This window comes from Benincasa hispida, unplaced genomic scaffold (genome assembly GCF_027475165.1).
Source record: "Benincasa hispida cultivar pf3 unplaced genomic scaffold, pf3_genome.v1.1 HicScf1233, whole genome shotgun sequence".
In the NCBI taxonomy this organism is placed as follows: Eukaryota; Viridiplantae; Streptophyta; class Magnoliopsida; order Cucurbitales; family Cucurbitaceae; genus Benincasa; species Benincasa hispida.
This window is the reverse complement of record NW_028325558.1, coordinates 1-13,626: the sequence shown is the minus strand read 5'-3', so window position 1 is coordinate 13,626 and position 13,626 is coordinate 1. Positions and strand designations below refer to the sequence as shown.

Here is a 13,626-nt window from a genome sequence, read left to right as displayed (position 1 = left end):
CAAGCCAGCCAAATCGGGTGAGATAAATGTCAAATCCGTCCCAAATTAAAATTTGGCCATATCCCAAATTTTATCAATATTCAAATAGTTAACCTTGATATTGAGTTATGAATAAAATGCCGAGTCAAAATTTGGTTATATTCCAAATTTTATCTCAAATTTAAATCAACCTTAGTTTCTATACTCATTTCCAAGTAAAATTGAGCATATCCCAAATTTTTATCTCAAACCAAAATTGATCAAGATTCAATTTCACCCCAAATTCTTTTCTGAATTCGAATTAAGTTAAATTAAATTTGCAATTAAAGTGGAACATAAATCCTACTTTAGTTCAAATTAAAGTTTACTTAGCGAAAGTGTGTCAAACGAACAAGATTTCAAATCAAAATTTTGAGCTAAATTCTCATTTTTTGATCATAATGATGCACCAAATTAAAAGAGTAAAAAATCATACTTTGATCTCAAATTACATTTTTTCGAGATTCATCCACCCATATACGTGCATAAATCTCGAAAAGAGGGCATTTGTTGAATGAGAAATTTTGGACCAATCACAAGTCACCACGTCGTTTGCTAAATTAACGACTTTCGATGATGTCACGCAGATGAATCAGATGAGATTAAATTGGTCCAATTTGATATTACTATTTGGGCTTAAAGTCCAAACTACAAACAAAAAAAAATTAAATTGGACCCAAATTCCAGATCAAACCCAAAACCAACTAATTAGGCCCAAGGGTCAGGCCCATGGACCAACCAAGCCCATGAAGCCCACCTGAGAACTCTATAAATAGAGAAGTTCTCTTCATTTATAAGAGCAGCATTTTCTACACCTAGAAGACCCAGAGAGAATTCACTAACAAGCAGAGGACTCCCAAGACTTCTGAAGCTGCACTCCTATAAGGCAAAAGAACTTTGAAGTTACAAAGACTCTTTCAAGACTTCTACTTAAAGCTTCCAAGACTCCTGAAGCTGCACTCCTATAAGGCAGAAGACCTTTGAAGACACAAAGACTCTGCCAAGACTTCTACTTCAAGCTTCCAAGACTTCTGAAGCTACACTTCTATAAGGCAGAAGACCTTTGAAGATACAAATACTCTTCCAAGACTTCTATTTCAAGCTTCCAAGACTCCTGAAGCTGCACTCCTATAAGGCAGAAGACCTTTGAAGATACAAATACTCTTCCAACACTTCTACTTCAAGCTTCCAAGACTCCTGAAGCTGCACTCCTATAAGGCATAAGACATTTGAAGACACAAATACTCTTCAAAAACTTATACTTTAAGCTTCCAAGACTCTTGAAGCTACACTCCTATAAGGCAGAAGACCTTTGAAGACACAAATACTCTTCTAAGAGTTCTACTCCAAGCTTCCAAGACTTCTACTTCAAGAACGTTCGGTGCTTTCCTTCTCCAAGTCAAGCATATTCACCCAACTGAGAAAGAATCAGAGGATCAAGTAATAGAGATCGAACCACATCGCATCAAATCAACTCCAACATCAACACCAACTTAAGTTCAACTCCACGAAACACGTTTCTCCGGAAACCTCTTGTGAACAGTCAATTTTAATGCATAGTTTTTCTTTGTAATTTTAAAAAGTGAATATTTCTTTTCCTGAACTTTTAAATTTTTTAATTATAGCCTCTTAATTTTCTAAAAGAATCATTTTAGTTTCTAAACATTACAAAAGTAATTATTGTGTTAGATGTATTATTTTGCTAAATAATATTTACTCCCACATTACTCGTCCACTTTATGTATACTTTTTCTAAAAGAGGAGGAAGAAGAAGAAAAATAAAAAGTGGTTCTTTCATCTTTGAATATTATATTGCATTTAGGGATGAATTCACATTGGAACCATGTGAGACACCCTCAAGTAATTTTAAATCCTTTTTTTTAAAAAAAAAAAATAAAATTGTTTTTAAATCTATATTAAATTCGTTTTGAAAGATTATTGGTATAAAAAGAGTTTCTTTTTGTAATATAAATTAAAAGTTTCTTTTTCAGGTATCTGAAGATTTTTGTTGAATATGCATCTCCCAGCAAGCATATTTATGTTGTAGATGTTAATGTTATCTTGGATTTAAGAATTGCGGATTAAGGTTGTAGATGCATCTCCCATTATGTACTTTGTTATCATGTAATGTTTTTTTGGATTAAGAAATTGTGGATGTTATGATTTGGATTAAGGAATTGTGGATGTTATAGTAACTCTTGGATTAAGGTTGTAGATTCAAACGTGCTTTCTATATATTATTTACTATCTATTATAGACATTCACTTGATTTTGACAATCTTAATTTAGTTTGATTGATATTTGTAAGATTCAAACATGTATGACATTTGAAAAAAAATATCTAAAAAAATAAAATAAAAGATTCAAATAGGTATATGACATTTGATTAAATATATAATTCCGACGCTAAAAGATATCCTCCGACGGTCCTAGGGGTCGGGAAAAGAAATCCCGACAGTGACCAGTCACTGTCGGGATTTAAAGGATATCCTGACGGTGGCTAGAGACCATCAGGGTAAAGGACCATAGCCTGACGGTACTCTAACCGTTAGGCGATATTAATATCTCTTGACGGTGCCTAGTCACCATCGGGCGAAAGTATAATCGCCCGAGCACCTGCATCGTCGAGCTATATTAAATTATCCCGACGACTTCTACACCGTCGGGATAACCTTTCAATCCTGATGGTGGACTGTCAGGGGTTGTCCCTTTCTCCCGATGGTTTTCTTTAGGGTCGGGAGAAAAGTCCCATCCTGTAAGTCGAGATAGTTTTTTCTCCTACGACACGACTTCCATATCGTCGGAGAAGGTTTCCCTAATGAAGCTTTCCCGACGCTGTTGTCGACAACTTTCTGACCGTTGGAAAAATCTTTCCTAACTGCTTTTTCAGCTTATGTCGACGACTTTCACCATCGAAAAAGACCCAAATTCTTATAATGATGAGATCGAACTTTCGACTTCAAAAAATAAAAGTAAAGTTAATTGTCATTCATTTAAAACTTACTTCTATTGAGGTGCATAATTATATATCAATATTTATTTATTTAATCGGTTAATCCTTTTTTTAATAATTTTTTTACTTAATAAATCAGAATCCCAGTGCCTAAGTTTTTAAATTATGTTTATTATGTCCCAATCTTTTTATTTTATGTTTAAAAAGTGTCTAATAAATCTATCAACATCCAATTTTATACTTAATATGTCTAAAAAAGAATGGTATTTAATAAATCTTAGAAGCATTCATTTTTTTAAAAAAAAAACTACCTACTTTATTAGATGTAAAATTTAATTTAAATCTAATAATTGAACCTTAAATTTTTAAACTTGTAACTTTAGAAAATGTACAATAAGATGTATTAAACATAGTAAAATTTTATGTCAAATATATAATGTTTATGTATTTTTTAACATTTTCAAATATTTAAAAGACTTATTAGATACATAAACTAAATTATCAGAATCTATTAGACACAATCGAAGATTTAAAAACCTATTAGATAAGTTTATAGACACATACCTAAAAGTTCATCTACTAATAACTTTTAATTTATAAGAATTTGTTGCTCTCCCGAAATAAAGTTTTGGACCCAAATCTAGTAGTAGAAATACGTTTATTAGCATATTTGAATTTACGCAATCAATTTATAGAAAACAAAATAAAGATAATAAAAATGATTATATATATGTTTCAAAATTTCTAAAACTTAAACAGAGACTTTGAAAAATTAAAATTATAATTTAGCCACTACATAATGCTTCAAAACTAATAAAAAACGGGGGGAAAAAAAGATAAAAGGAAAAAAAGCTATTCCCCAAAATCCTAATTAAAAGTAGTGGTGTTCAAAAAACCACTCAAAAAAATCGATCAACCCATTTAGGTTGGGTTATCAACTCATTTAGGTTAGATTGGATTGGGTGAATAAATTAAAATTTTATGGGTTGGTTTAGCTTATGAGTTCACCTAATATAATCCAAACTAACTCAAATCAACCCGAATTTATTATTAACTTTGAAATATATATATATATATATATATATATTTGTTACTTATAACACAATTATTTATACATATATTGATTTTAATTTTATTTACTTTCAATATTTTTTTAATAATTTATTCTTTAACAACTCTAAAAAGTAGTTTTTTAACACTTTAGAAAGAAAATTTTCATTATATAAATTGAAATTGACTTGTTAATTTTAATTCAATATGTGAAAATAATTAAATTAGATTATTACATATTTACGTTTTGCTTCTTTTTAGAACAAAATTTTAAATAAATGACCCAATTAACTTGAACCAACCCAACCCAACCCAACCTAAATATTTCATAGTTGGGTTAGATTGGGTTATTTTTTAATAAAGGTTATTTGTGTCGAAGAAATTCATAACCCGAATAATTGAATTGGGTCTAGAAATTCTTTAACTAAATCTAACTCAATCCAATTCAACCGAACCCATGAACACTCCCAATTAAAGGTCATGAATTTTAATTTACGTTTTTCAAAAGTTATGATTTGGTAGGGCAAAAAAGGTATGTTATGTTAGTTAGAGATTTTTTTTTTTAAAAAAAAACATGATAATAAAAAATAAAAAAGAAAAAAGAAAATCGAATGATAAGGCGACACGTGGATAAAAGAGGACCGATACAGTTCCCACATGTTCAAAAACGTCAGTATAAAACGGCGCCTCACGGTTCCATTCTCTTCCAAACGAAAACGAGAAGATCCTTCTGAAACCCTCTCTAAACGCACCGTTTTACTCCCAAACCAAAATTACAAAAAGGCCCCTCCGAAATCTTCTTCTTCATCTTCTTTTTCATCCATGGCTGAATTGTCGAAGAAGAATAATATGTCCTCAAGCCCCAGCGGAGAAAGTAATTCGCAAAACCACCCCCATAATTTCTGGAAATTGCATTTCTGTAGCGGTAAAATTTTGAATTAATGGGTTAGCCATGGGTTTTGGTTGTACGCAGGCGCAGGCGAGAACCAGAAGAACGTGCTGCAGAAACACGTGGCGTTCTTTGATAGGAACAAAGACGGCGTCGTTTATCCATGGGAAACGTTCAAAGGGTTTCGAGCAATTGGGGCAAATTTGCTTTTGTCCACTCTTAGTGCTGTTTTTATTAACGTTGGACTCAGCTCAAAAACCCGACCGGTAAATTAAATTAATTCCTCTACTTTCCTCTCCAATTTTTTTTTTTAATTATTATTATTATTATTATTATTATGGGGAAAAAAAAAAGAAAAAAAGAAAGAATCTAATTCTGTTTTGTAAATGTGTGTCATGTTTTCATATTCTTGTACTTTTTCTTGATGATTTATTATATTCCTTTATCTTGCTTTTAATTTTTAGTTACTTTGATTCCCACGCTAAGTTTTTTTTTTCTTTTTTTTATATAACTTTTTAGTCCATTGATTAATAGGTTTCTTAACTTTAAGGTCTAATTTGGTATTATTTGATTTTTTTAAAAAAAGATTATAAACACTATTTTTATCTTTAAATTTCGTTTTCTTCTTTGAAATTTGGCTAAGAATTTAACTATGATACTAAAAAAAAGTAAATCAGAGAAAATGTGCTTAATTTTTAAAAACAAAATAGTTATCAAATGGAGTCTTGAATTTTTAAATTTGAGTCTAATAAACTTGTGAATTTTATTAAGATAAAGTAGGATCTAAATAATATTTGATATTCTTTTTAAAACTAATAGTCATAAATTTAGATTTTAAAAAATGTCGAATATATCGAAGAATTATTGGACGCGGTCCAAATTGAAAGGTTAGAAATTTATTTTTTTAAAAAAAGTTGGTAATTAAGTTCAAAGACTTTATACACACTTGAAAGTTAAAACTAAACTTATAATTTAACTTTTTTTTATTGTCTATAAATTTCTCACTAGACCGAAACATCTATTATCTTCTTTGAAGTTATAAATTCAATTATGTGCATGTTTGTAAATTTTTTTTTTTAATATCTTATTATGCCCCAAATATGAGATCGGGAATTTGAAGCTAGGGCTTTATTAAGATATGGTGATATGTGTTTGCCTATTTAATAATTTTAACATTAAAAAAATTAATTATTTTGGTTTCCCATTAAAGGATGAATAATTGATGCATTAAATGTATATTAATGTGCAATATTAGAGGGAAGAGCTGAGTAAGATTGGGAAAAATTGAAAATTAAACACATCTAGAAGGCTAGAGTGGTAATTATAGGTTGGAGTGTCAATAATAAACAATTTGTTATCTTTAGTTAGTTAGGATCCTTGAAGTAGTTTAAAATTTAAGGAACCATAGTTTATTTGGGTTAATAATTTCCATTCTATATTTATATATATAATTCATAGGAATTTTTTATGATTCAAAATGGTAAAATAGTTGTTATTTATATTTCCCCTTACCTAATAATCAATTAATAACAACATTAAGGCAAAGAAAACCTTTTTCTTTCTAATTATTGGTTTATGTTTATTGCTAGAAACCCATAAAGCCTAACCAAGTGGTTAAATAATTTAATTAATTAGGTGAGAGAGAGAGGTAGGATTGGATTTCTATCCTCCATGAAAGTAAAGTCATTGGTACATTGTTCGAGAATTAAATTCTTCAAAATTTCAAAGGTCTTAATAGGCCTTTTTGCACACCTCTCTCCCACACACACATAGTTCAACTATTTTAAGTAAAGATCGAACCATCAACTTTTGTGATAGTAATTATTGACTTAAAAAAAATTTAGGTATAGTCGAACTGCATCCATATCTTGTGTAGTCCGACCAACACCCAATGAGATTATATCACATGGCACAAATTTTTTTTTTAAAAAAATTGCGTGAGTAAAAAAAAGAGGAGTATAAGAGTAGATGTAGTTAGGCTACATCTAATTATTTCCTTATTGGCTTATTGACTTATTCACTTTTGGCCTTCCTCACCGAAGGTTTCTTTCCCTTTTAATTTTTGTATTGACAATAAATTTTAAGAAATAGAAATTGTTCTCATAAAGAAAGTTTCTATTAACATTCAAATTATAAATTTTGAAAATATATTTCCATAATATTTTTCTGATGTATTAAGTAATTTTGAGAAAAATTATTTTTGACAACTAAATTTAAAAATTATTGAAATTACATAAACTAAATATACGAAGAATTAAAAGTAAACGGGATGAAGTAGAATACGAAGGCTTTTAACCTAATTCTTAATTTTAGGTTTTAAATATTGGTAATGGACCCCATACTATTTATCAATGAGTTTAAAATTTTGTTCACAAATTCTTATAGAGATGATGGTTACCAATGGAGAGATGATTCTCTATCCATAAAGAGATATTTTGAGTAATTATTGCCACAATAATACTAAAAAGAAATACATAAAAAGAAAAAAAAAACTACAAATAACCAAATAATGACAGGGAGAAACTGAAAGGTACACACAACAAGTTTTTGGAGAAATTGATGATTGCGGAAGTTTCGAAATCTTCTAAAAGAATGTTTGGCCTTAACAATATGAAAATATCAAAACTTATATATATACATACGACTTTGATTTTTATATATTTTAATGTTCGTTTTGGTAACTATTTAGATTATATTTGGTAATCATTTGGTATTTGATTTTTATTTTTGAAAATTAAGTCTATTTCATTCACATTTTTTTTATAAGAATTTATATTTTTTAAGTATAATGATTGAATTCTTAGCTAAATTCTAAAAAAAAAAAAATAAATAAAATTTGAAAGCTACTTTTTTTATTTTACTTGATTTTTTAAACTGTTGGTGAAAAATAGATAACAAAAGATGAAATTTAGAGGTAGAAATAGTGTCGATAGACTTAATTTTCAAAACAAAAAACAAAGATCTCGTTCAGTAAACATTTTGTTTTTTATTTTTGTTTTTGAAAATTATGTCTATAGATACTACTTCTACCTTCAAATTTCAAATTTCTTCTTTTGTTATTACTTTTTATCCAGGAAACCAAACCAAAATTTAAAAACTAAAAAAAGTAACTTTTAAAATTTTGCTTTTGTTTTTAAAATTTGGTTAAGAATTCGACTATTGTATTTATCATTATAAAAATAAGGAGAAAATATACTTAATTTTTAAAAACGAAATTATTGACTAATAAAATATTTTATTTTGAATTCATTACTAATTGGGAGTAACTACAATTTCCTTTTTTTTGTTTTTTTAAATTTAATTCTCATATGTTGTTTAACAAATTTTAAAAAATGGGAAATTTGAATTATGAAACATTAATAAATAGAATTGATTTGTGAAAATTTATCAAATAAAGATATATATTAGTGGAAGGGATAAGTATAAGAAACATGGAGAGGATTATTTGGGTTTGGCTGACTGAATTAAATGGATAAAAAAAAATAGTGACAAAACTGTCGTGTTCTTCTTTTAATATCTTTTAAAATAGAAAATAAAAATGATAATTATTTTAAATGGTAAACCTGTTAAAAATATTTTCAAACATAATAAGATATTAATGTCCATCAGTGATAAACTACAACGGATATATGTCTATCGCAGTCTATCACTTATAGATAATAAAATTTTGTTATATTTATAAATAAATTGACTAATTTTTCTTTATTTAAAAACTCTATTTATTTTTAATTTGTCAAGTTTATGATTTTCTAGTACCAACTCTTTTTCTGTTTCAAAAAAGTACTAACCTTTCTCCTTTATTTCTATTTTTAATAAGTACGTCCATTTTTTTAAATGCTTCTCAAAATATTTTAAATTTTTATTTTTGGTATTTAAAAATTAAGCTTATTAAAAAAACCAGTTTTTCAAAATCTTTAGTTTTTACAATTTAATTTTTGAAAACATGGGTAAGAAGTAGTTTTCAAGGAATTTTGTTAATATTTTCTATCTGGTTTTTTCTTTAAAATAAGCAAAAAAATACATTTTTTTTTTCAAATATGACAGAAAACCCAAATAAAATAATAATTTGTTTTTTCAAATAACAGAAATCCCAAATAAAATAATTTGAATAAAACCTTTTTATTTATGTGGTATTCATACATATGCTTTATTTTACAGGGGAAGTTTCCTAATTTTCTGTTCCCAATTGAGATAAAGAACATTCAACTTTCCAAACATGGAAGTGATTCTGGTGTATATGATTCTGAAGGAAGGTATATTATATATATATATATATATATATAGGCTTTAATAATTAATATTTTATGCATCAAACTTTGCTTTTAAGTCCTCCTTCTTTATGACTAATTGCTTCCAAGTACTCAAGTTTTCAACTTTTTAGCCAAAAGTAACAGCTATTTCTAATAGGTTGTTACTTTCACTCAAATTTTTAAGAATATTAGTTCTTTAATCCCTTCGAAGAAAAGGAAATTTTCTAAATTCTATTTTTTGTTTTCAAATCCTTTAAGTTAAAAAAAGTTGGGCATTTTGGTATATTTTGTTGTTGTATGGATACCTAACTTTGAATATGTGTACACGTCGATACGTACATGTATTGGAATGAAAAGACATTACGTCGATTAAACCATTGGTGAATGAGTGATGAGGATCCAAATGATTAAATTAAAAATTTGATTTCTATAGTTCAGAAAAAGTTAGAGTTTAGTTCATATCGTATTAAAAATAGAATTATTCAGTCTTTATTGTTTGATTAAATGTGATAAATAGTCCTTATGGCTTGATGAACCCCGTTATAAATAGTCCTTATCATATGAATTATTTATGAAGCTTTATTAAAAGTGTAGGAATTAAATTCTAATTATAAATGGTTAGGGACAAAAACATAACTTTTTCTAAAATATAGAGACTAGATTCATAGTTTAACCTAAGAAAAATAAACATTTTGAAAATTTAAGGACAAGGAGCAAATAGAGGACTTTGGAGGACTTAAAAAGAAATTTTAATTAAATCCTTAGTTGCTAATTTGTGATTTGGAATGGCAGATTTGTTAGTGAGAAATTTGAAGAAATATTCAAGAAGCATGCCCTAAGCAACCCAGATGCCTTAACACAAGAAGAACTTAAAGCCCTTCTCAAGTCAAATAGAGAGCCTAAAGACTACAAAGGATGGTTTGTTTTTCCCTAACTCTTAACTTAAATTTATTTCTTTGATTAGGATTATAACACATTATTTTAATTCTTAATATCTATCTACCATGTATGTATCATTTATCCTCTAAAATCTAAGTTCCAAACTTGATGATAAGATCATGACTTCGTTTCGTTGGTTAGTCGTTTGGTTTTTGAAAATTAAGTTTATACTACTAATTTTCATTTACTTAGTTTTTAAAAATGTTTTTGAAAAGTTGGTTTTTTAAACTTTAGGAAAAATGTCAATTTATACCTCTAAGTTTTAGAAAAGTTGTATCAAAATTTATACCTCATATCAATTTGAACCCTGAATTTTCGTACTTGTGTCAATTTACACATTTCCTTACATTTTATTTGAAAAAATCTCGTGTGAAACTTATAATGATATCAATTATACTATTAGACTTTGAAAAATGAATTAATTTAGACTTTTAATCAGAATTTTCTTTTAGAGTCATTCATGCATTTACTATAATCGTCCATTTTGTGAACTGACATTCACGACTTTGAGGATTAATGCATGGATGATTTTCAAAGATAATCATAATGATAGGGTCTTAATAGATTATCATATGCAAATTAGGAGTTTAATTGATTCAAATTATAAATTTCATACGATATTGATCGAATAAAATGTAGAGGAGGGTATAAATTGATACACAATTACAAAGGTTTAGGCCTAAATTGATACAATTATTAGTTTAAGATTTGAATTATTGATACAATCCTCAAAGTTTAGGTTTATAAGTTGATATTTTCCATAAACTTTATTATTGTTTTTCAAATATGACTACAAAATTCAAACGTCCTTTTTTGTTTTAGAGTAATATTCAAAAACTAAAAACATAACGAAATTGTTATCCGATGAGGTCTATTTATTTGTTATATTCCTAATTAGCATCTATGTAATAAATTAATGTAAATGATATTATGAGTTATATTGCATCCTTTTAGATCACAAATGTCTTTGTAGTTTGAACAAACTTTCAATTGGATCCTTATGATTTAAAAAAGCTTAAGTTAGTCCTTTTGACTTAATGCCAAAATTTGATTCTTATAGTTTTAAAAGCTTCAATTTATTCACTATAGTCTGTTTTAAATCTCAAAAATCGTCCTACAACTATTTTTCACCCACCTATAGTTTCCTCTATTTTTTTTTGATTGAATAACCCTCCGTACGGATTCAAGAAAATTTAAGAAATGAATTTAAATCCTACGATTTGAAATTCAAAAAATGATTTAAAATTAATCACTTTGTTTAGAACGAGAAATATTTGAAATGAATGTATTTGGATGGTAATTAAAAAAGAAAATAAAGTTAAGAATTGACTAATATAGGCTTTTAATTATGATGTATTAATTGGAAATTGGAATTTGACAAGGTTAATTAAGTAATTTACTTTCAAATTCTATGAAATCTTGCAAAGCCGAGCATTTTAGTAAGGAAAGTTTTTAAAGTAAAACATGATTTGAAATCACTTCGAATTTTAAAATCATTTTATTTCCTACAGTATTCTTGCAGTACTAAACAGTGGAATTCATTTGAAATCCATTATGAATTGAACAATGAGATTCCAAATCATGAATTATAAGGATGAAAGTGAAAAAAAAAGAGTACCCTTTTAGAGGTCAAAGAGTATAAAATTTAAATTTATATGATGGCATAAAGAAATGCTAATTAATTTAATTATTTTCCTTTGGTATTTGTTATTGTAATTAGGGTTGCTGCATGGACAGAATGGACAACTCTATACAGTCTTTGCAAAGATGAGAATGGTTTACTTAAAAAGGAAACTGTGAAGGCTGTTTATGATGGAAGCTTATTTGAACATATGGAGAAAGAAACGGCATCAAAAAAGAAGAAATGAAACTAAGGGGTGTTTGCTAGATTTTCATTGTTAACTAATTTCTCATTTTAATTAAATTTATAATATCATGATATTTTATCCTTTTAGTTTAATAAAATGTGTAATCATATAAAGATATAATAAAATTGTTTGGTAAGTTGTGAGTTTGTAATCATCAAAGTCTTTGTGTAATTCATGATTTTGATCCACTACATAGCTAGGTCAGATATTTTTAAATTGTTTCTCATCAATGTTTTGAACACTACATCAATCTAAATTAATCAACCAATCATAACAATATATATTATTTAAGCATCTCGATATATGGTTTGAGTTTAAATATAGTTGAGTACATAATTTGGAAATCATAAGCTTAAAAGAATAGATAAACCAATTTAAGCTTCTAGGCAACAAGAACGATAATAAAAACAAGTATAAAGAAAGAGAGATGACACTCAGTTTATACCGGTTCACCAAGTACAGACTATGTCTAGTCCAGTTCTTTACTACTGATGCATGTTCCATAAGATAGTTGGGATGAGGAGTACAAGAATTTATGATGCTTAAGAATAATTCATCTCATTTTTCCCCTTAAAAAACAAAAAAGAAAAGCTCACAAATCCCTCCTATAAAGCATGCACAACTCTTCAATGGAGATTGACCAAGATAATTACTGAAAAATGCTTAACAAAACAACCTCATATTTTTTCTTCTTGTTTGAACTTATTGAGAGAATTTCATGCTAACCCCCTTTTTATAAGGGTCTTCCTTTTCACTCTATTTGAGAGTGCTCTCTCTTTCTGAGAATCGGGAAACGGAACTCAGTTGAAACTTAGTCGTATGATTGCAGGAAGGATGAAGAAGCTATCAGAGATATGGAAGAAACTGTCATTAACTGAAGATGAAGACAATATCCTTCATGACTAAGGATGACAACATCCTTTTTGATGAGGAGCGAGCATTGATTTGTTGTGTAGCAAAGGTGCTAATGAATAAAAAGGTGAATGGAGAGGCTTTTCAATATGTGATGAGGACTATGGAAAACATATGGGAATACAAAAATTGAGATTGTAGGGGATTGTTGGGGTTTTGGCAAGACGTGGGATTCGAATCTCACATCGTTAATTTTGAAGAAGGGGGATGGGCTTGAAGGAACTCTTAATCAAGAGTACCTACGAGCGGAAGTGGATCTTTCCAATTCATTGTGACAGAATTACTGCATATACATTCAAACATACTTTCATGATGCAAAATGGATCAAGAAATCATACTAGATTAAGATTTCTTCTTCACAGCGAGTCTGAAGCCCAACCGTCTACCTCGAACAGTCACCACTTAGACAGAAGAAATCAGAGAAAACAACACCACTTAGAGTCCTCTGTATTTTTGGAGTGAAAATCTGAAGTGTGGGCTTTGTTCGGATTTGGTAGAGGGAAGGAGGAAGAGCGACCGTACACAACGATCAAGCAAGTAGGAGATGTGGTCGTCTATCGCATAGATAATATGCTTGATCATTTAGGTAAAGTATACGATCGTGTAGTAAAAGTAAGCGATCGTCTATACGATCTTGTAGGAAAAGGTAAACGATCGTGTAGGAAAAGGGTGAGCGATCGTCCAAAATGATCGCGTAGAAAAAACTAAGCGATCGTCTATACGATTGTTTAGTAAATACCGAGAGCT

General features: G+C 28.5%; 1 protein-coding gene across 1 annotated transcript; it reads left to right on the top strand.

The window, feature by feature from the left end:
• The first annotated feature begins 4,714 nt into the window (after positions 1 to 4,714).
• On the top strand, positions 4,715 to 12,126 carry LOC120080817 (putative peroxygenase 4). The gene is made up of 5 exons (XM_039035467.2): positions 4,715 to 4,895; positions 4,995 to 5,176; positions 9,069 to 9,163; positions 9,953 to 10,078; positions 11,820 to 12,126. The coding sequence occupies exons 1-5, from the start codon at positions 4,844 to 4,846 to the stop codon at positions 11,965 to 11,967; spliced, it is 603 nt and encodes a 200-aa protein (XP_038891395.1). The 5' UTR covers positions 4,715 to 4,843; the 3' UTR covers positions 11,968 to 12,126.
• Positions 12,127 to 13,626: the final 1,500 nt, after the last annotated feature.

Coding starts and splice junctions, on each gene's coding strand:
- LOC120080817 (XM_039035467.2), top strand. CDS start 4,844: ATGGCTGAATTGTCGAAGAAGAATAATATGTCCTCAAGCCCCAGCGGA. Junction 9,164..9,952: donor GTATATGATTCTGAAGGAAG/GTATATTATATA, acceptor TTGGAATGGCAG/ATTTGTTAGTGAGAAATTTG. Junction 10,079..11,819: donor CCTAAAGACTACAAAGGATG/GTTTGTTTTTCC, acceptor TATTGTAATTAG/GGTTGCTGCATGGACAGAAT.